This window comes from Cervus canadensis, chromosome X, assembly GCF_019320065.1.
Source record: "Cervus canadensis isolate Bull #8, Minnesota chromosome X, ASM1932006v1, whole genome shotgun sequence".
Taxonomy (NCBI): domain Eukaryota; kingdom Metazoa; phylum Chordata; class Mammalia; order Artiodactyla; family Cervidae; genus Cervus; species Cervus canadensis.
This window is the reverse complement of record NC_057419.1, coordinates 19,847,284-19,869,214: the sequence shown is the minus strand read 5'-3', so window position 1 is coordinate 19,869,214 and position 21,931 is coordinate 19,847,284. Positions and strand designations below refer to the sequence as shown.

The following is a 21,931-nucleotide window of genomic DNA, read 5'->3' as shown; positions in this document are numbered from 1 at the left end:
GGAAGGAAATAAAGGAGATTGGTGCTAATTTGTGGAGGTCCTTGAGTATTAGTGTCAAGATTAGTCCTGAAGGCAACAGGGAATGAGTAAGAATAATGCCTATCAGCTGTGACATATCTTGCAAATACTGAACTCTTGCTGAAGCCTTTCCAATAGAAATGGGTGCTTTAGGAAGATTCAACTGGTGTGGAAAACAGGGATGAGAGGGAAGAAAAGACTCCAGGCAGGGCATAAATCTGCATCACAATCTTACCCTTGTTGACTGTGCTTTTCTTGGTCACCTCCCATAACTGACTCTCCCCACCTTCAACATCCTCTTGTCTGTAGTTGAAGTTGGTGTTTAAGGTGAGGGTTTTGGACATTTTGGTGAGTCACTCAGTTTTCCCGGATCTCTCCTATGTATTCACATTATTAAACTTTTGCTTGATTTTCTCCTGTTAATCTGTCTTGTGTCAGTGTAACTCTTAGACCAGCCAGAAGATCTTAGAAGGGCAGACGAAAATGGCTTCCTTCTTAACAACATGATGTGTTTTCTCTCTTTTTCAACTTCCCTGCAAGTTCTCTTTAACATTGCTCGTACAAATCCCAGTTGAAATACTACTTCTTAGATTAAGCCTTTCCCTGGCATAATTCCAGAACCATTGACTTAGGATCTCAGAGGTCTGGAAATTTGTATATCTTAGGGCATCTTGTATAATGCTTTGCCTGCAGTAGGTGCTTTACGTATGTTGGAGTTGAAAGACATAGTGTGTATTTACTGTGTGAGGGGCTGATTGAGATTGAAAACATAGACAAAAATGGGAAGGTAGCATGACCTAAATATTAGAACTCAACAAAGCATATGCAACAAAAAATAAAACTCCAAGCTATAGACTAATGTTGGTTATTAATAAAGATGTAAAAACCTTAAATAAAATGTCAAAGTGTCTAATTTAACAGCATTTAAGGGATAATCAGTCATGACTGGATAGTGTGTTTATCCTGGGAATTAAATTGATTAATGCATCATATTGATCAAACAAAAGAGAGAACCCCCATATCACCACAGACACTCAATAGGCAATGTATAGTATCTACACCCTAGTAGTCACTGTCTCATAACAAACTTGAATATCTTTTACAAAACAGTACTCAACCATAAACTCAGTGGGGAAATAAAGATCTTCCTTGACTTATGCTGGGGTTATGCCCTGAGTATTGGAAGCTGAAAATGCTTTTAATACACCTAACCTATTGAACATCATAGTTTAGCCTTAAATGTGTCCAGAACACTTACATTAGCTTACAGTTGGAAAAACCATCTCACACAAAGCCTATCTCATAATAAAGTGTTGAAAATCGCATTAAATTGTTACTGAACCAAACTTGGGTCCACCTGCCTGATGCACAGCACAGCCAGTCTACTGACGCCAGGTTGTGGTGAAGGATGGGGACAGCTTTTATTTGCAGGCCTCCAAGCAAGGAGAATGGGCAGCTTGTGCTCAAAAGACCCAAACTCCCTGGTGACTTTTAGGCAAGGGTTTTTAAAGCCAACATTATGGGTGAGGGTTGTAGGGTGCCTAATCAGCTCGTGGACAGTCTTCTGATTGGTTGGTGGTAAAGTAACAGGATGGTGTTTCGGGAATCTCAGTCATCAGTCTTCTGGTTCCAACCAGTCTGAGGTCTACGTGCTTTTGTGGTCAGCATGTACTCACCATCCTCCACTTAGTTTCTGCAGAACAACTCAAAGATATGGATCAGATTGTTATCTGTACCCTTCAGGGGGAACTAGGAGTCCTGTGACTATTGTTTAAGCTATTATTACTTTCCTTGCTTGACTGCTTTCTGTTTCTGCATTTTCCACTTCTTTAATCATTAACTGGATCTTCTCTTTGAAATCTGAGGAAGGCCTAGGAGATGAAAGCTTTTTATACAAACAAACAGGGGACTCAGGGGGGCTTGTACCCAGGAGGCCCTTTCAGAGTCCTGCTTGGTTTCACAATGTTTTTAATACTGTACTGAAAGTGAAAAACAGAATGGTTGTCTGGTTGCAGAATGGTTGTCAGTGTGTCAGTTGTTTCCCCTCTTGATGGTATGGCTGACTGGGAGCTGTCACTGCTGCCACTCAGCATCACGAGAGGATCATACTGCATATTGTAAGCCCAGGAAGAGATCAAAATTCAAAAATTGAAGTACAGTTTCTACTGAATGCACATTGCTTTTGTGCCATTTTAGAGTTGAAAAATGGAAAGCTGAACCATGGTAATTTGGGTACCATCTGTAGTTGGGAGATTCCTATAAAAACCATAAATGAATAAAAGATGTACATTGTTGTAACTAATGAAGTAGGTAAAATGAAGCTGACAAATGCTGTCTGGGGAGTGAAGCTGGTGCTCTCCCACCTGTTTGTGGAAATATGAATCAATATAACTTTTGGGGAATTAACTAGATGGTCTCACAAACTATAAAGATATTCATTCCGTCTGACTCAGACATTTACTTCTCAGAAATTCTACTAAGAAAATCTGATATATTGACAAAGAAGTGAACAGGTATTCACTATAACATTAGTTAGAAGAATCAAAAATGACATTAATCCTAATGCCCCACAGTGGGGAAATAGTTGAGACCATTAAGTGGTATCCCTACAGTGGACTATAATGAGTCATTAGAACTGTTTAAGGTTTTTGATGCTATGAGAATGCTCTTGTGTTGAATTAGAATGATACAGATTGTGTTTAAACATTCCCTCATGGTGTATAAAAACCTTTGTTTCTTGATGGAAGGGTTATAACTTGTTTTTCTTTTTCTCTGGTTAAATTTCTGAGTTTTGAAATAGCTTCTGATGCATTTCCCAGAATTTAGATAGTTGTATGTTCTAACTATTCCAAATAAAAAGGATGCAGAGAAGCTCATTATGAAAAGCAGCAATATGGTATTTTACAAAAGTTGTCTTTTTATTAACAGTTTTCTTTTATTCTTTTTGATGGGCTTCCCAGGTGGCGCTAGTGGTAAAGAATCCCCCTGCCAATGCAGGATACGTAAGAGACATGGGTTTGATTCCTGGGTCAGGAAGATCCCCTGGAAAAGGAAATGGCAACCCACTCTGGTATTCTTGCCTGGAGAATCCCATGGACAGAGGAGCCTGGCATGCTATAGTCCATGGGGTCACAAAAAGTCGCATGTGGGTTTGATCCCTGAGTTGGACACGACTGAGTGTCTGAGCACATGTTCTTTTTGACGGGACACACATCCACAGGATTGAAAAATCAAAAATGTAAAATAAAATATGAAGTCAGAAGTGGTTCTCACACCTCTGTCCCTCATCTGCCCAGTCCTTTCCTTTAAACCAAGCAAGGGCTTGTGTGCTCTCTGCACAGAAAGCCAAACTCTGACAGTAAGTATTTGCTGTGAGTTCAGTTCAGTTCAGTCACTCAGTCGTGTCTGACTCTTTGTGACCCCATGAACCGCAGCACACCGGGCCTCCCTGTCCATCACCAACTCCTGGAGTCCACCCAAACCAATGTCCATTGAGTTGATGATGCCATCCAACCATCTCATCCTCTTGTCCCCTTCTCCTCCTGCCCTCAATCTTTCCCAGCATCAGGGTCTTTTCAAATGAGTCAGCTCTTCGCATCAGGTGGCCAAAGTATTGGAGTTTCAGCTTCAACATCAGTCCTTCCAGTGAACACCCAGGACTGATCTCCTTTAGGATGGACTGGTTGGATCTCCTTGCAGTCCAAGGGACTCTCAAGAGTCTTCTCCAACATCACAGTTCAAAAGCATCAATTCTTCAGCACTCAGCTTTCTTTATAGTCCAACTCTCACATCCATACATGACCACTGGCAAAACCATAGCCTTGACTAGATGGACCTTTGTTGGCAAAGTAATGTCTCTGCTTTTAAATAAGCTGTCTAGGTTGGTCATAACTTTCCTTCCAAGGAGTAAGCACCTTTTAATTTCATGGCTGCAATCACCATCTGCAGTGATTTTGGAGCCCAAAAAAATAAAGTCAGCCACTGTTTCCACTGTTTTCCCATCTATTTGCCATGAAGTAATGGGACCGGATGCCATGATCTTAGTTTTCTGAATGTTGAGCTTTAAGCAACTTTTTCACTCTCTTCTTTCACTTTCATCAAGAGGCTCTTCTTCTTCACTTTCTGCCATAAGGATGGTGTCATCTGCGTATCTGAGGTTATTGATATTTCTCCTGGCAATCTTGATTCCAGCTTGTGCTTCCTCCAGCCCAGTGTTTCTCATGAGGTACTCTGCATATAAGTTAAATAAGCAGGGTGACAATATACAGCCTTGACATACTCCTTTTCCTATTTGGAACCAGTCTGTTGTTCCATGTCCAGTTCTAACTTTTGCTTCCTGACCTGCATACAGGTTTCTAAAGAGCAAGGGTTTATTGCAGGCGCCAGGAAAGGGAGTGGGAGAGAAACCTCAGATCCTCTCCAACCTGGTCTTCCTTTTAAAAGGCAAGAACAAAGAGGCTGGGGTTAGGACCTTCCCTAGTGCTCCAGTACTTAGGACTCTGCGCTTTCACTCCACGGGGTTTGGGTTCAATCCCTGGTTGAGAACTAAGATCCCACATGCTGTTTGGTGTGGCCAAAAAAAAAAAAAAAATACTGGAGTTAATCATTGTCTTGTGACATTTGTTAATCGCAGTTTCAGAAGTCAGGATGTCTAAGGTTTCTGAGTCTTTGGCCAGCTGATCCTGGGGAGGGGATGATCTGTTAGCTCATCTTGCCCTGGAGAAACAACCTGAGTGCTTTAAGGATGTTATCCACAGGAGCACTTGTAGTCCTCTGACTCTGGTTGATTAGTGTTCAGATAGCACAGGATTGGAAGAAGGCAAAGGCACCCCACTCTGGTACTCTTGCCTGGAAAATCCCATGGATGGAGGAGCCTGGTAGGCTGCAGTCCTTGGGGTCGCTAAGAGTTGGACACGACTGAGCGACTTCACTTTCACTTTTCACTTTCATGCATTGGAGAAGGAAATGGCAACCCACTCCAGTGTTCTTTCCTGGAGACTCCCAGGGACGGGGGAACTTGGTGGGCTGCCGTCTATGGGGTCGCACAGAGTCAGACACGACTGAAGCGACTTAGCAGCAGCAGCAGTAGCAGCACAGGATTGAGGTCAGAAGGGATGAGAAAGGGAAAAAAGATTTTTTAAAAATGTTCTACCGCTGTTAAGATTTATGTCTGCTTTATCTTTACTTATTTATTTATATTTAAATTTTTTGGCCACACTGCTCAGCATGTGGGATCTTAGTTCCTCAATCAGGGATTGAACCTTCACCCTATGCAGTGGAAGTGCAGAGTGTTCGACTGCCAGGGACTCCCCGGGAAAAAAAAGATTTTAATAGGTTAATCATAAACTCAGTAGGGAAATTCAGTTTTAGGGGGACTAAACATGTAAACACTAACTAACTTACATGTAAACACTGATGCTAGTTATTTTGTGTGTGTGTCTTTTCAGAGAATTTTTTTTAGCTCACGTTCATTGGAAAAAAATGTTTAATGAGGCTCATTAGGAGGGTGATAATGAACAGAAATATCAAGATGCTGATCAAAGAAAATGTGTGCAACACTGATGATTTGCTGGTGTTTCTGAGGAGAGGAGAGTGGGGGTCAGGATAAAAACCTGGCTTCCATGGCACCACTGTCGTGGGCTATCATGGCCAGCTTGTACTCATATGACTTTGTCATTTTAACTGTCAGGTGAGGGGCAGAAGAAAGTTAGTCTCCTCCCACGTTCCCCACTCTCTCCCTCCCTCCCCTGAACTGGACTCAGCTTGTGGAACTTGAGGGCTAGCTGCTTCTCAGATACCCAGAATCCCAGCAGCACAGGATGCCAGATCTAGAGGGCCCTGCCTTCCTGTCCTTTTTATTTTTCGCATCACATACCAGAACCAAGGCCACCTGTTCGGTCATGGAGTAAAACTGACTCTCTGGACCTATGTTCCTTCTGCTCCCTCAAAGGATCAGTGATTGCAAAGGCACAGATGGTGCTAGGAGATGACTTTAAAGACAAGTGCCTGTTCTGTGAAGTCTGTTTCTTACTAGCCATTGACTAGAGTGAAATGTGAGTTGATGCTGGGAATGATGTGATACCCTGCGTGGCTGCAGAGGGAGAGCAGGAGAGGGTTGTTCTGGTGACAAGTGGAGGGAGGGAGTTGGTTTGACTCATCAGAATTCTTTCCAAGTCTCTGCCACCATTTTTGTGGTCTTGGTCAAGATCATGGAACTATTCTGGGCCTCTTTTTTTTTTTTCTTTATAAATCTGTAAATTAGATGCATCAAATTAAGGTTACTTTCTTTTTTTTTTAAATTTTTTTCCATTTATTTTTATTAGTTGGAGGCTAATTACTTTACAGTATTGTAGTGGTTTTTGTCATACATTGACATGAATCAGCCATTGATTTACACGTATTCCCCATCCCGATCCCCCCTCCCACCTCCCTCTCCACCCGATTCCTCTGGGTCTTCCCAGTGCACCAGGCCTGAGCACTTGTCTCCAGCGTGGGTTAAGGTTACTTTCAAATCTAGTAAGCTACAGGAGTCAGTACTTGACAAGGTGAGACATGTTTGAGGATTTCTTTATTTAGTAATTAGACCTTAGTGTTGGATCATTACAATTGTAAAGAATTAAGTGACGACATTGGTGATTTTGTACAGAGTAGGACCACATCACAGGCATTCTTCTTCTGGTACTGAGAATGATATTTTATTCTTTCCTTCACTGGGATATCTTTTTCACCAACACCTGGAATTCTTCGAAACTAACTTCTCCATCTCCATTCTTGTCTAGTTCTTCAAAAAGCTCATCGAGGGTGCTTGGACCCTGGTTTTAGACAAAAAGGAGGGAATAGAAAAGGGGGAGAAACAAATCAGTTACTACTGCACATTAAATTAGAGACACTGCATGGATGTTCCAAGAAGGCAACTGTCACATGTTACAGTTACTGTTACATGTTAGTCACATGTTACTGACTGTGAGAGATGAAAAAAAAAAACAACTTTAGTTGTAACATTGCTTCATGTCACAGAGCTGGCTACCCACCTCCCTATTAGAAACAACCACCAACTATATCACATTTATTATTTTGAAATTAATAATGTATATTTTAAAATATTTGGTTTCCTTTGTAATCTAAATCATTCTTTTGAGAAGTCCCAGGGCTTCACTTGACTGCCGAGGGGCCCTGCTCTAAGGTTTCCCTGGGAGCTGGTTTGGCATCCAGCTCCAGGGCTGAGCCAGCATATGACCAGGGGCTTGCTGTGGGCCAGCTCTGTGACAAAGCTTTTCCTTAGCTGTGTAATTCTCCCAGCTGCCTTGTGGGGGAGATCCACTTTACAGATGAGGAAACAGGCTTTGAGACGGCTACTGACTTGCCCAGGGCTCCCAGCTGTTAGGAAGGGGATTGGGGTTCAAACACTGACTCTAGAGCTCAACCTCTTGATTAGCAAGCATCCCATTTTTCTCCCCAAATCGTGTGTTGCAGCCCACTTCTACACAAGGTGACTTTGGCTCAGTGGTTCTTACACCAGGTAGGTAGGCTTGCTGACTGTAATAAACCCAAGTTGATTGGTGGTCTTACTCCCAGAGCTTCCAGTTCACTAGGCTTGGAGTCAGATCTGAGAATCTGTATTTCCAACAAGTTCCTGGGCAGTGCTGATGCTGAGAACCAACTACTCAGAGAACCACTGCTTGTTATCAGAACATCAGATCATTTTCAGCCCGACTCCCTTTTGACTACTGGTATTGCTGTAGTGACTTAAGCAGACTTAATTTTGTCCCTGCTGTAGGGATGGAAAAATTTCCCTCCTTTCCTTCTGGGCTCTTTGGCTGGTCTATTAATTAAATAGACACAGACAGATTAACAGGAGAAAAACAAGTTTAATTACATATGTATGGGGTACCCCATAAAAATTTGAGACCCAAAGGGCAGCCAGGTAACTGAGGCTTATATAACTTCCTGAGCTAAGGATACAAAGGGAAGGAAGGCCATTCATAGGAAGGCAGAGATGTTTGGAAAACAAAAGTCTAGCCTGTTATACAGATACGTTTCTAAGGAAAAAAGGAATCTATAGCAAGAACTCTCTTCCTGGGACAGGCTTCCTTTTCCAATGTAAATTTAGGCAGTTGAGTGGGAGGTAAAGAGCTTTCCTTGAATCTTCTGGGTTTTGATTCCTGTTAGTTCAAAATAATCTCCATGCTTAAGTGATATATTTCAGGGAGACTTGTTCTGAACCCCTTCACTACCATAAAACTCAAATCGTAAAGCCATTACAACTCTGAATTTAAGGTAAGGAGTCTCTTTGGCAAAATGGCATCCAGGAAACCTATTGAAATAGCAGTTTAGTTTGTAAGTCAGCTTCAAAACTTTTTTTTGAATTCTGGTAGAAAACACATAAGATGACATTCCCCATCTTAACTATTTTTAAGTGTACAGTTCAGTAATGTTAAGTATATTCGCATTGTTGTGCAGCAAATCTCTACATCAAGGGATGTTTTAACCCCTAAGATTCCTACAAAGACATTTGACACTTAGCTATGCTCACAAGACCGAACTTGTAAGTTAGCTATTCAACATCTGTTTTACAAAAAGTCTGTATGGAAATACAGTCAGTACATGACTTCATATGTAGATTTTTCACAACTTACCACTAGTCTTTCTGCCTTTATCCAAATTAGAAAAGTCATATGTGCTTTTTATAGGAAATACATAAAATATAGAAAAATACAGAAAAGTTCACCAATCTTACCTTTAAAAACAACTTGACTAGATTGCCTAGGCTTTCCTGTCAGATTATTATTTTTCTTCTTTTTCTTATTTTTAAAAATTATTCCTATTATTCTTTTTCTTCCTTTTGGAAAAATTTAAGAGTTTTTTGAAGAGTTAAATCTTTCTCAGAAACGTTGGTTTTTAATTAGAAAGTCTCTTTTTCTGCTAGTGCCTTTAACTTTTAAAAAGTTATTTCACATTTTAACTGTAAGAAAATTGATTATAAGGTCATCAAATTCAGCTACTTCGCTTTTTAGTACTAAAAACAGAAACCTCAACAACTAAAACTAGAAACCTCACATGTCATATTGGCAAAAGGGACATTTCTGGTTAAAATACGAGAACCAGATTCTGAAGTTAGAGCTAAATAGGGACCAAGTCAAATGTAACAGTTAGTTGCACAGTTGCTTCCATTTTGAAGATGAGTTTTAGTTCCAAGGGAAAGAAAGGGTATAGGAGCAAAGAGAATCAGTTTTTCCCTGTTTCTTATTGCCTGTAGATGCATTTTGATTTTGACAACTCTGGGATGGTTTTGATGAGAAACTTTATGGCTGGGGAAATGTAATCCTTTCCTGAAAGTTTAGAAATGTATTGTTGCTCATTACCACAAACTTAGGTGCGTAACATAAATTAACACAAATGTAAATGCTTTTGAAATAGAAATGGGTGTCGCAGGAGGGCAATTTATCAGCATGAAGCCGATTTCCTTAACAGATTGCCAAGTAAGTGTTGGTCTAGTTGAGAGATCCTACCTATAATAGAGAAGCACATCCAAGTCCAGCTTCTATAATTGTACAGGTCTCTTTGTTTTCCTAAAGCCTGACACAGAGGTGCCGAACCCAGACTGAAGGACTTAGTATGTTTGCTTGGCAACCTGGGGGTCTTCCAAACCTATCTTGGTAAAAGTACAATCGTGGCTTTTGTTTACTATGACTGGGCACCTCGGGAATTGTGTGTCAGGGCTGGGGGCAATAGACGACCAAGCCCGTTCTTTCTAGGAGCTTGCCATCTGAAATGTAGCCTGCCCCAGAGGAGGAAGGCACGCATTCAAGTGTCCTCTCTCAGGTGATGCCCACACCTTGGCTGCTGGCTGCTCTGCTCCACATGGAGCTCTGATCAGTGGCATCGAGGACCTTAGCCTCTCCCTGAGTCCTCTCTTCTCCCCGCCCTTCCCACCATCCCTGCCCTGTCAGCGGACACTGTGATGCTGCACTCACCTTCAGTAAACTGGGGAATTCCGTCTGAATCAATAGCTTCAGCTCCTCCTTGGACAGTTGGTTTGGATCACCTTCTTTGGCTGCATATTTTTCGAAAATGCTCTTCAGTTCTTCCGGAGACTTTTTGGCACTCATTTTGGTGTCCTGTAAATTGGGAAAACAATGAACTTACCAGAAAGCCGGAGTATGTTATACTGATGATAGCCAGCAGGAGTTGCGGGCTTTTGGGCAAGGTGAGAGAGAATAAACAAAAGGGGAGGAGAGGAGATAAAAAGGAGGAGGAGGGTGGGAGCTGTGGAAATAGCAATGTACCAGTGATTGCTAATGTGTTTTTAAAATAATCATCTTAGATAGTATGTGAAATGTCTGTTCTTAGAGTACATCTTTTAGAAGATAGGCTTTTAAGTCAAATACTTTTACTAGTAATTATGACATTCTTCACTTGTACCTGATCAGCACACCGTAGGCTGTGTTCTTGAAGAAACCTGACCACAGCTTCTAGCCTCTTAAGTTACTGGTAATATCTTTAGATGGCACAAATCCTCTTTTTCTCTAGACCATGATCTTTCACACCATTCTGAAAGGAAGCAGAAGGAGCTACAGGTAGTACTAGAAGCACTCTTACCTGGCCGTTCAGCAGTCAGGCAGCTAGGAGAACCAAATGGAAGTGTGAGGAGCTGAGCCGGGTCTTGTGACTTTTATAGTCTTAACAGGCACACCACCCTGATTGTGAAATTTTCCTTTTGTTTACCATTTAAGGGTAATTATTAATGGTTTTTGAAACCCAGTCTTAAGACTGCATGAACTTCATAATTAAGGGCAAGATCCAATAAAGGGCCACCTTGATAGTTACTTAATGGTTCAGAGTCCCAAGAGTATGCTTGCATTCTTTACTCCTTATATTATATTTTCTCTCCAAAGTGGAATTAGGATATTTTCTCACTGTTCATATTTCAGAAAGCTCAAATATGGAGGGTTGTTTTTTTTAAAATTTAGTTTCCTATTTATTTATTTTCCTATTTATTTTTGAAAAAAACAATTTTCAAAATAATTATTCCTATAATATATTTTCCTATTTATTTTTGAAAAAAATAATTTTCTGCACATAAAAAATGCTGAAATAAAAGATCAAATACTAAATAGTTTGAAAAATTTCTACATAGCCTTTAAAGTCCCTTTGTGCATATTAGGTGCTTAAATTATTTATTATTTATTTATTTTTTACAAAGTTTATTCTTAAATGTATAATAGTTTCCAAGACAATACTTCATTCTAGTTATAGATTGCAACAGATGTTATGGCAAGGAATTCACATGTTTACGCAGAAATGGAACTAAGGGTCATCATTGCCTCAGGTGCAAGGGACAGCTTACTTTTTTCCAGATTTCTTAATTCTACCTATGACCAGAGGGCCTTTCCCCAATGCCTTAGCTTTTAGCTCTTATTTTTAGTTTCTTCTACTCCACCTTCTGTTTCTGCTTGAATGCCTTATCTCGCCCATCTCCTTGGCTTGCTTTTTGGGCTGCTTCAAGGGCTTCTTGCCTCCTTCAGGGCCCCGACATGGCACCTGCTGCCCCTTCCCTAGACCCTGTCACCCGAAGCGGCTTAAATTTTTGAATAATAATGAGTAAAGTATCATCAAGAAGCAGGTTTAAGAAGTGGGTGGGGGGGGAAGATACACAATAATTTGTGGTTTCATTTGGCAAAGCAATATTGCCGAGTAGCATGGTCTTTTTTTCAACTTTTTCATTATTTATTGTTCCCATATGTGCTTTTTATTTCTTCATTGCTTTTCCTTGCCAAATCTATTTTGTTAATCATTCTAAAAACTTGTGAAAACAGTTGACTTACTTTTATTCAATTGGAATTACTTAAAACTTTTGGAACTGCCAGGATTTAAAATTGGTAACTTAATTTTATTTCTCTTGGAAAGAGTTTTGTGAAAGAATTAGGACATTTCCCAGGAACATTATTCCAATACTGATCGTAACTCACAAGAAGGGGTTCCAGATCAACTTTAAAAGCACTTACAAGCATTTAAATACTTGTATACATTCATACTTTTATGGGCCTTTTCTATTTTTTATTTATTTTTCTCTGACCCTTTGTTAATTATGTACAGATTCAAGATTGAAATATTGCACTATATTTCTGTCTATGCTTTTCAGTTCTAAAATTCTAAGGCCTTATTTACCTTGAAGAACAAATGTGAAATCTTATGTATAGAGATTCTTGAAAGCTTCCACCAATCCTGAGCCTTGATCATTCCATGCATTTTAGCTGTCTTGTGTATGTTATTCTAGCCTTTATTACAGATTATTTGACTATGGTATGCATCAGTGGGGTCCCCTATGGCTCAGATGGTAAAGCATCTGCCTGCAATGCAGGAGACGTGGGTTCGATGCCTGGGTTGGGAGGATCCCTGGAGAAGGGCACGGCAACCTACTCCAATATTCTTGCCTGGAGAATTCCATGGACAGGAGAGCCTGGCGGACTATAGACATGGGGTTGCAAAGAGTTGGACATGGCTGAGCGACTGAGACACTTCCATGCATAATACTGACTGTGTGCTAACTCACTTCTTAAAGACAGGCATTTTGCTTTCACTTATAAAATATAAAAAAATAGTGTTCTGATTTTGATAATGTATTTTAATCAAGGTTTTAGAGAATTTCTCAGGTTTTTATACTTATGCTCTGTTTTACCTGGGAGGAAGGAGGCTTTTGTTGAATGGTTATGAGAAGAAATATGTTTTTCATATAACACATTTTTTTAAAAAAATTCAAATCTACAGAAAATTTTTAGGAAAAGTCAATGAATATCAACCCAACTTTCGCTCAGATTTACTAATTACTAACATTTCCACATTTGCTTTCTTTTTCTATGGACAACCCTTCCCGCCTCAACCATTTTAGAATCAGTTACAGATATCCAGACACCCACTAGATACCTCAGCATCTTGTTTACTAAGGGCAAGGCCATCCTCCTGCACAACCACAGTGCCATTCATTATCACAGCCTGTATTCACATCGCGTCAATTGTTGATATAGCATCTTAAATCATCTGTCCTCTCAAATTAGCACTTGTGAGCTAAAATCAACATGGTAATTGTTTTATTTCTTGAGTCTATATTGAAGAAATGATTTTTAAAAATATTTACTTCGTTCCCCTTGTGGCATGTGGGATCTTTTCCTTGTGGCACACGGGATCTGTTTCCCTGATCAGGGATTGAACCTGGGCCCTCTGCATTGGGAACACAGAGTCTTAGCCCCTGGACCACCAGGGACGTCCCAAAGAAATGATTTTAATAATTATATATGATCTTAATAACAGTATATCTATATGATTTTAACAAGTATATATTGTATGACATAATATATATTATCTATAACACATGACATATTGTATATATGACACATGTATGAGCGTGTGTATATATAAAACTAACTCTAAGAAAATATTTGAAACAGTATTGGTTAACAATCTTTTAGGCTTCATATCTCTAGTTTCAAGGGAAGACCTCTGATTAAAATAGGCCCAGTGCTGCTTGTTGTCAGAAGTTAAGCTTGTGGTAAACACTAATGGAGGGTTTAGCTTCCCTGGTGGCTCAGTGGTAAAGAATCCTCCTGCCAATGCAAGAGATGTGGGTTTGATCCCTGGGTCGAGAAGATTCCTTAGAGAAGGAAATGGCAACCCACTCCAGTGTTCTTGCCTGGAAAATCCCATGGACAGAGGAGCCTGGGGGGCTATAGTCCATAGGGTCACAAAAGAGTCAGACACGACTTAGCGACTAAACAACAACAGCAAATGCTAACAGAACTGGAAAAACACCCCATTGATCCTCTTGTATTGTTACTTGCTCACCTCTGCCAGTGACCTCTCTTGTCTCTTATTTTTCTCTTCACCTGTAGACTCAAGCTTGGGGGTAAACCTGAAGTGGGAAACATGAAATCCACTAATAGATATTCTTATGAAACATTAACTAAAAATGTATGGAGATGGGCGATAAATACAGGGTGTGTTCAAAAGAGTGCATTTTGAAACCAGAGAAAGCGGAAAAAATGACAGGCGCAAGATGGGTAATGGAAAAATGGAGAGGCAAAGGTTATTTCACCTGACTGTTCAATTGCTTGATCTTTGGACAGACTTCAGTTTTTCCTAGGAAAGCCGAGAGTAACTTATTTTACAAGCTCGGGCTACTACAGGCTTTGGTGGCCGGGTTATTCTACTCAAAGACCACAATAGCAGTGCCTCAGAGAGCACCTCTGGGCTCTGCATAGCAAAATGGGTGTGAAGTGCTGTCTCTGGGTTCATGTTGTTTTTGATGCTGAGGTTTGGAAGAGATCCTGACTTCCAGAGCACTGCTGTCCCTAAAAGGGACACCTCCATGATGGAGTTCACCTTCCACTTCCAGCCTCTGCCCTGGGTTCCTCCTAACCCATGACTATTGAAGGCTGCTTTTTTTTTTTAAATTGGGCTTCCCTGGTGGCTCAACTGGTAAAGAACCCGGCTGCAGTGCAGGAGACCTGGGTTCGATCCCTGGGTTGGAAAGATTCCCTGGAAAAGAAATGGCTTACCCAATCCAGTATTCTGGCCTACAGAATTCCATGAACTGTATAGTCCATGGGGTTGCAAAGAGTTGGACACAACTGAGTGACTTTCATTTTTTTTTAATTAAAAAAATTATTTATTTAGTTTATTTTTGGTTCTACTGAATCTTTATTGCTGCATGGGCTTTTCTGTAACTGCGATGAGTGGGGGGCTATTCTCTAGTTGTGGTGCTCAAACATCTCATTGCAGTGGCTTTTCTTGTTGAGCACAGGCTCTAGGCTAGTGGGCTTCAGTAGTTGTGGCTCTAGAGCACAGGCTCAGTAGTTGTGTCCATGGGCTTAGTTGCTCCACAGCATGTAGGATCTTCCTGGACCAGGGATTGAACCCGTGTCTCATGCATTGGCAGGTGGATTCTTTACCACTGAGCCACCAGGGAAGCTGCCTCCACACATGACCTGTTAGCTCCAGAAGTCCTACAGCATCCCTGTGAAGTGGATGCTCGTGTATGGAGATGGGCAAGGACCCAGTCAAGGTCGCATTACTGGGAACTGGCAGAGCTGGAATTTAAGTCCAAGGTCAGGCTGCACTCTCAGCCACCATGCCACCTGCCCAGTCTCAGGAGTAGGCTTCTGTGAGGAGAGCTGGTCAACAATGTTAGTGTGAGGCCCAGAGGTAGGACTTAGACTTGTGTCATAATCACACCTGAATGTATGAGTCTTCTTTTCCTGGTGTAAATAACAGACCTTTACTGATGGAAAAAACCAGATTTCAAAAGCTGGAAAATATGTACATGTTTCTAAGACTGCTCAATACTTTCATCATTATAAATTCCATCCTCACACTGCCCTGAGGCTGTAGGAAAGTGCTGGCCCTGTATCACGTGTATCAGGTGGGAGTTGGGCTTGGGCCCAGTGTGCCTCAGGCTCAGAACAGGCCACTGCCCCTCCCCTTCTGTCTGCAACTTGATCTCAGAGACTCTCTACTCCATGTAGGCTCACTGACCAGTCCCTGGGCCTCCTCTGTTAATTTTTAATTAAAATCCAGGGAGATTTAATGAGGGAGTGCTTGATCTGAACCTGACACTGTGCTGAACTCTGGTGGAGCTAAAAAAGAAGATCTAGTCCTTGTGTGTGAGAAGACCATACTTTAGTTTCTGAGAGGAGATGCATATATGAAATGATTGAAGAGGTTAAAGTTGTATACAGTAAAGGACTATATTAGATTCCTATCACTGCTGTAACAGATTACCACCAATGTAGTGACAACTTTACTTTTTTTTACAGGTCTGGAGCTCAGAAGTGGGTTGGTAGAGTTGCATTTCTTCTGGTGGCTCTAGGGGAAAATCTATTTCTTTGCCTTTTCCAGTTTCTAGAGACTGCCTGCTCATGGCCCTTTCCTCCATTTTTAAAGCCAGCCATGTGGCCTCTTCCAACCTCCCTCTCTCCTTTTCACTCTGACCTCTTTTGTTACATCTCCATCTCTAATCCTGACCCTCCTGCTTCCTCTTATGAAGACCCTGTGGTTACATTGGGCCTACCCAGATAACCCCAGGTAATCTTCCCATCTCAAAAGCCTTAATTAATCAGGCTTGCAAAATCCCTTTTGCCATGGAAGGCAACATATTCATAGTTTCTGGAGACTAGGACTTGGACATCTTTGGGAAGCCATCATTCAGCCTACCGCTTACTTGAAATGAATTAACAATGTGTAGGTCATTTCTTTGATAGGGTAGCATAACATTGGTATTAAGTATGGCATGATAAGGAGAACTGGAAGGTGCCCCTAAAGCATGAGCCCATGTGGGGATGGTGGGGAGCAGCCATCTCAGGGGAAGTAGTGAAGAGGCAATATGTACATAGTAGAGTTGTAGGGACAGAAGCAGAGGTGCCATTGGCCATGGACTTGTCCAAGCTGAGGTAGAAACCACAAGTTAGAATATGTAGGAAGAGCATAGATGGTTCTTGAACGAGGTGGAACCTGAGTGTCACATGGGAGGGTTTATATTTGATCTGCAGTGATGGAGGCTGTTATAGCTGGCTAGCTACTGGAGACGATCTGCTGGGAGACAGCCTTCCCGAGTGTCCCCAGATGAAATGTCCAGAGGCCAGGGACATGGGAGAAGCTGGGCTTACCAGGGGTCTGTCAGGTAGGTCAGAAGGCTTGCACTCTTTCTCACACTGCCATTTAAGAATTCCATCTTTGGGAATTCCTTGGTGGTCCAGTGATTAGGACTCTGTGCTTTCACTGCTGAGGGCCTGGGTTCAATCCCTGGTTGGGAAACTAAGATCCACAAGCCACTCAGTGCGGCCAAAAAAAAAAAAAAAGGAATTTCATTTTTGATAAGGGAGTCTAACTTCCCTAGACTTTCTTGTGTAAGGCACCCAGGACTCCCAAAGTCTTAAACCCATTACACTTTTATCGTAGACTGCAGAAACTTTGGTAAAGGTTAATTAGGGCCATGTTTATCCTTACATGACACTTTTACATCTCCTAAAGCTTTATCACCACCAATATTCGTTACTTATTGATCCTTTTTTATTTTTCTTCTGGTCTGTGGCTCTGTTCCAAGAAAGGATGGATCTATAGTGGGGATCACGTGACAGCTTGTATTTGGGCAAGCTCAGAATGGGCAAAGGCGACCCTTTTTGCAATGGTAGAAGCCTTTTCCTCTTAGATGCAAAATCTAGGGTATTTTGGAAATGTTGGGGATTAAAACTAAAGGATTTCTGAGATTCTTTTCTTTAACCACCCCAGTAATGATAAAAGATATGTTTTGAAACTGTGATGTTCTCCTATTTCTCAGGCTTTTTGTGGAAGGAATGCCAGGAACAAAGGTGGTTTCCTTAATTTTGTTGCTGAATCCGGTCACCTGTAACCTGAGAGGCAGTCTTATTGTCATCTTTAGATCTGGTAGGATGGCCTGACAACTTTGCAAGGCAGATGGCTAGGCCCAGCGCGGCCAGGAGTGCCCTGTGTCTCTGCCTTCCGCGGCTGTTCCCTTCTGGTGTGTTTGTGTCCCCCAGCTGGTGCCTGGCCTGGACGCTCTTTTCGTGAGTGTGTGATGGGCATCCACTGGATGAGGCCTCCTGTCGGTTCTCCCTCTGCCTTTCTTCTTTCAGTGCTGTTCAGGGCATCATTCAGAGTTGGAAAACTACTTCCATCTGCTCCCCCATCTTTTCTATAACATTTTGTTGGCCTCTCCAATGGTTTCTATGGTAGCACATTTTAATTGGAGGGTCACCATGGCAGTTACACCTTGGGATTTCTTTCTGTGCTATCATTTCAGGAGAAGGTCTTACTTATTGCTATGAAAACAGTGGTGATAATGTGAACAAATACCCTAGTGGAAGGCCTACATGATATATTTCACCATTTGGGCCTTCAATTTGTATTTTCGTTAAAGTAATGCTGTGTTCAAAGTTGAAAGAGCCAACAATTGCAAAAAGTCTATAATGAAAAAATTCAGTAATCCGCACCTTCTCTTTACCACCCTCAACTCTTATAGCTGTTTCTCTTGATATTTACCTTCATGTATCTAAATAATATTCTTATATTGCTCTTTTAGGAATTTCCAGACTTCCCCCTATGTTGGAGGAATATTTAAGACCCTTAGGCAGCCCTGTGCCCACTGCATTTAGCTTTTGGAAATATCTCTTTTGGAAGTGTTTTCTGGCCTTGTGTTTGTCAGATTCATCCCAAGTAAGTAAGCAGTAAGGCAGGATTCCTGTTCTTAGTTGGGTCATTTGACACCATTCTCAGTGATTTATATCAGAACAGTCCTTGAATTCCAAACCTGCTAATAACTGAAAAAACACTCTTCCTGAGTGGAAAAACCCAGTACAGTAAGTAAGGGTGACTTGAAGCATCAAATTACACTTACAAGAAGAAACCAGGGGAGTTTATTGCTGTAGTCTTCCTAAAGGGTTCAGATTGTCTTCAACTGAAGTGGAAATTGAAGCTGTGAATCAGTCTAGGACTTCTTATGAGTCTGTGGCAGGTAGTATAGTCTTATCTGCTCTTTTGTAGAAAATACCCAAAGGGCTGGGCATTTATTAACAGCTCAGCTTTCTGAACTGGAAGCTAATGCCCTCTCTCACCTCACTCCCATAATACTTAATCTAGCTGTAATTAGCTGACCCAGGAAGATAGGAAAGACATGCCAAGGCCAAGAGCACTTCAGAACTGAGCACTTCATCTGCCAAGGCATGTAGTCAAGTTTTCTTCTCCACCCCTTCCCCTCGATGACTCTTACAGTATACTGGGGCCACAGGGTTCAGGTGGCTCAGAAAGTCCTGGGGCATTGATAAGATCAGACAAGTTCTTGGAAAATTCCAGTTGTCAAGGTTTCCTGTAGAGCACTAGGTGGTAGTTAAGGTATAGAAAAAAACAAGGACAGAAAGGTTTTATGAGAGGAAACTTGAGCAATTCCATTAGAAGAGGTTAAATCACCCAACTATAGTCTTTTTTAACAACTTTTAAAAGGTGGAGTAAAACCATGAGATTGTAGTGAACAGAACTGAGAAAATAGACCGATGACGAACAAGAACAGGCTTTTCATAAAAATCACGTGTTTCTGCATTTCTGTGAATTAATCCTGAAGACAAATCTGAAATCTGAAGTTCTGAGTTCATGCAGTCCTCCATGCATCCATTCCGTGCACACCAGCTGCAGCTCCGGGTGTGCTGGGGGCTGGGAATGTGACGGGAAAAGCGAAAAGCAGCCCAGCTCCTAGAGATTCAGTCTGGCACACAAAGCAGTGTTCACACAAACTGAAGGGGACACAGTGACAGGGAACATGTTGCTAGAGGACCCCAACTAGGCTGTGATGCCTGGGAGGATCAGTTCCCGGGAAGCTCATATTGGACAGTTGAACTAAGATCTTAAAGTTAAGGATGGATTAATTTAGGAAAAGAGAGTAGGGGAGTGAGAGATGTTCAAAGTCCTCCTGGTGGCAGGAAAGAAGATGCACTTGAACTGAAGGAGGGCTTGGTGACTGGCTCGGGGTGGGAGGGTAAAGTCATGGGAAGTGAGGCCGAAGGGCTCGGCTGGGCCAGCACCACGTAGTGAAGGATTTTAAGCAGGAGAAATACCATGACCACTCTGCCTGCAGTGTGCAGGGTAGTGGGGGGTGTGTAAATGTGGGGTGTGGCTAGTTGGTGAGCTCTGTCCTCAGCCTGGGTGAAAGGCTATGGTAATGGGTGTAGTAGGAACTGTGTGGATGGATGCAGGACGTCTGGAGTGGCTAAGTGGATACAACTTGACACGTTGGATGTGAGGGATGAAGGAGAGGGAGATCCAGGGTGATGCTTAGGTTTCTGAGCTATGGGATATGCTAATAGATGATATATATTTTTAATAAAAAGTCGTTCTAGAGGACTTCCATGGAAGTCTAGTGGTTAAACACTCTGTGCTTCCACTGCAGGAGACACGGGTTTGATTCTTGGTCAGGGAACTAAGATCCTGCATGCCGCAGCACGGGCCAAAAAAAAGGAATCCTTCTAAAGATTTTCTGCAGATAAGTACAGTCAACCCTCCATGTCCATGGGTTCGGCATCTGCAGATACCAATAGCTGACTGTATTAGTGCCATTTGCTTTTAGAAAATCTTTAGGAAACGGATTGGGCAGCAGGAGAGGGTTATTATTATGAGGGACATGAAGACCAATGTGGAAGGTCCCAGAAGGCCAGAACTTGAAGTGTGAACATTGACCAAAACTGAGTTTGAATAATGACAGGAGGGAGGTCATGAAGATGCTCCCAATAAATTTTGTACCTGTGATTTGAATGAAAGATGAGAAGCGGAGATGAAAAGGCAGCATACTGTGAGGAGTGTATAAAAGCATAACCGTGTTTGAATAGGAAAACTGGAAGGAACGATCAAATTTTATTTTTTAGGGAACATCCTTACTCGGTGAACATCCCCTGAAAGTAAAGCTTAAAATTTGGAAAATAATGTTTTTGCAAGATCCAAAACTGGGCTTGTTTTGTTTCCTAAGGTGATTGATATGCCGGAGCACAACCCTGGCAATTTGGGAGGAACGATGAGGCTGGGAATAAGAAGAACTGTTTTCAAAACTGAAAATTCAATATTAAGTAAGTTTCTCAGATTATTTGTTTTCTAACTCGGCAGGCATCATTTGCAGGCCTTGCCTGGCCACAGCCCTCCTGGAGCTCTTCCATTCCACCCCCTCACCCCTTCCCTGCCTCTGCCCTCCCTGCCTCTCCTGCGTCCCCGTCCCTCTCCCTGGAAGGGTTGGTAGAACACACGTGCCTGCCCCTTCTCATTTCCTCTCCACCACACCCTGGCCAGTGGGCTACTTTGTGTTTTACCCATGCTCCTGGAGATGACCCTGCACTGGGGCAGTCCTGATTCCAGCTCAGTTCTTGTGAGTCCACTGTTCTCTCCACTACTTGGAAACTGGCTCCCTGTTTAACTATTTCATGTCTGACTGCTTTGAGCCACTAAATTTCCGAACTTCTTGAGAAGGGGCAGTTATGTATCAGAAGTCTATTTCTCTGTTCCCCGAGTAGCTCCAGCATGGGACAAGGAAAATATGATGTGCCTTAGCATCTGATATTAGCTGATCTTCTATATATTGCTGATATTTGCTGATCCTGATCACAGAAATTATTCAAATTTCTGTGCAACTTTTCCCCATAAATTAAAATGATTTGAGAATAACTTGATGTAACCCCTAGCTCTTGATTCAACTTGATAAATGTATCGCAGTGCCTACTCTGTACCTTGTGCGCTGTGCTCGATTATGGAGAATCGAGTGGTGGCCAGGACAGACCACCCCTGCTCGCCTTCCCCCCACACCCCCACCACCCCTGGGCCGGATGCCGAGGCAGGAATCCAGATATCTCGGGCATCCAGCATTGTTCCTGTGAAGTTATAAGAATACCTTAGGAAAATGCCTTCTTCACCTGACGTGTAATAAGACTAGAAATATGAGTTTCTCCTTTAAGGCTGATAAACAAACTTCTAAGAAATATAAAGCTTCCTAGCAAGAAAGAAATTTTAAAAAGGACAAGTTTCAAAGTGTACACATTTCCCTTCTCTCTCTGGATGAGAAGCCAGTGTTATAAGAAAATTTTCTCTTCGTAGGTATTAGCAGAGATTCTTTGGCTTTCAGATGTTTCCAGATACTCTGAAGCTTTCTTAGTGGGGAATTTCATCTTTTAAAATTGTATCTGCTGTAAAAGATCAGTTATAATTATACTAAGCTTTTTAAAAAGAGCATTGTGTTCAGTATACTTAAAATTTTTAGCTGTCTTGATGGAAATAAGACTGATTTAGGATTTGTTTTTCTTTACAGTAGACGTAAAAATAGCATTGACAGTTTTTATGAATCTTAAACACATCCCAAAAACTTGTTGCTTAATTA

General features: G+C 41.7%; 2 protein-coding genes across 6 annotated transcripts in view; one reads left to right on the top strand and one right to left on the bottom strand.

Annotated features, from left to right (window-relative positions):
• Positions 1–21,931, top strand: part of CTPS2 (CTP synthase 2) — a 110,027-nt gene that overhangs the window by 50,141 nt on the left and 37,955 nt on the right. For all 5 annotated transcript variants that reach the window (XR_006267449.1, XM_043458481.1, XM_043458479.1 and 2 more), the window contains exon 14: positions 20,540–20,636. Coding sequence is in view for 4 of the 5 variants with exons in the window: in XM_043458481.1 (XP_043314416.1) it covers positions 20,540–20,636 (97 nt within the window). In the remaining variant the exon portion in view is untranslated. The remainder of the gene's footprint in view (positions 1–20,539; positions 20,637–21,931) is intronic.
• S100G (S100 calcium binding protein G) lies at positions 6,570–10,724 on the bottom strand. Its single transcript, XM_043458482.1, has 3 exons — positions 10,618–10,724; positions 9,993–10,136; positions 6,570–6,830 (listed from the first exon to the last, which is right to left on the bottom strand). The coding sequence occupies exons 2-3, from the start codon at positions 10,125–10,127 to the stop codon at positions 6,726–6,728; spliced, it is 240 nt and encodes a 79-aa protein (XP_043314417.1). The 5' UTR covers positions 10,128–10,136; positions 10,618–10,724; the 3' UTR covers positions 6,570–6,725.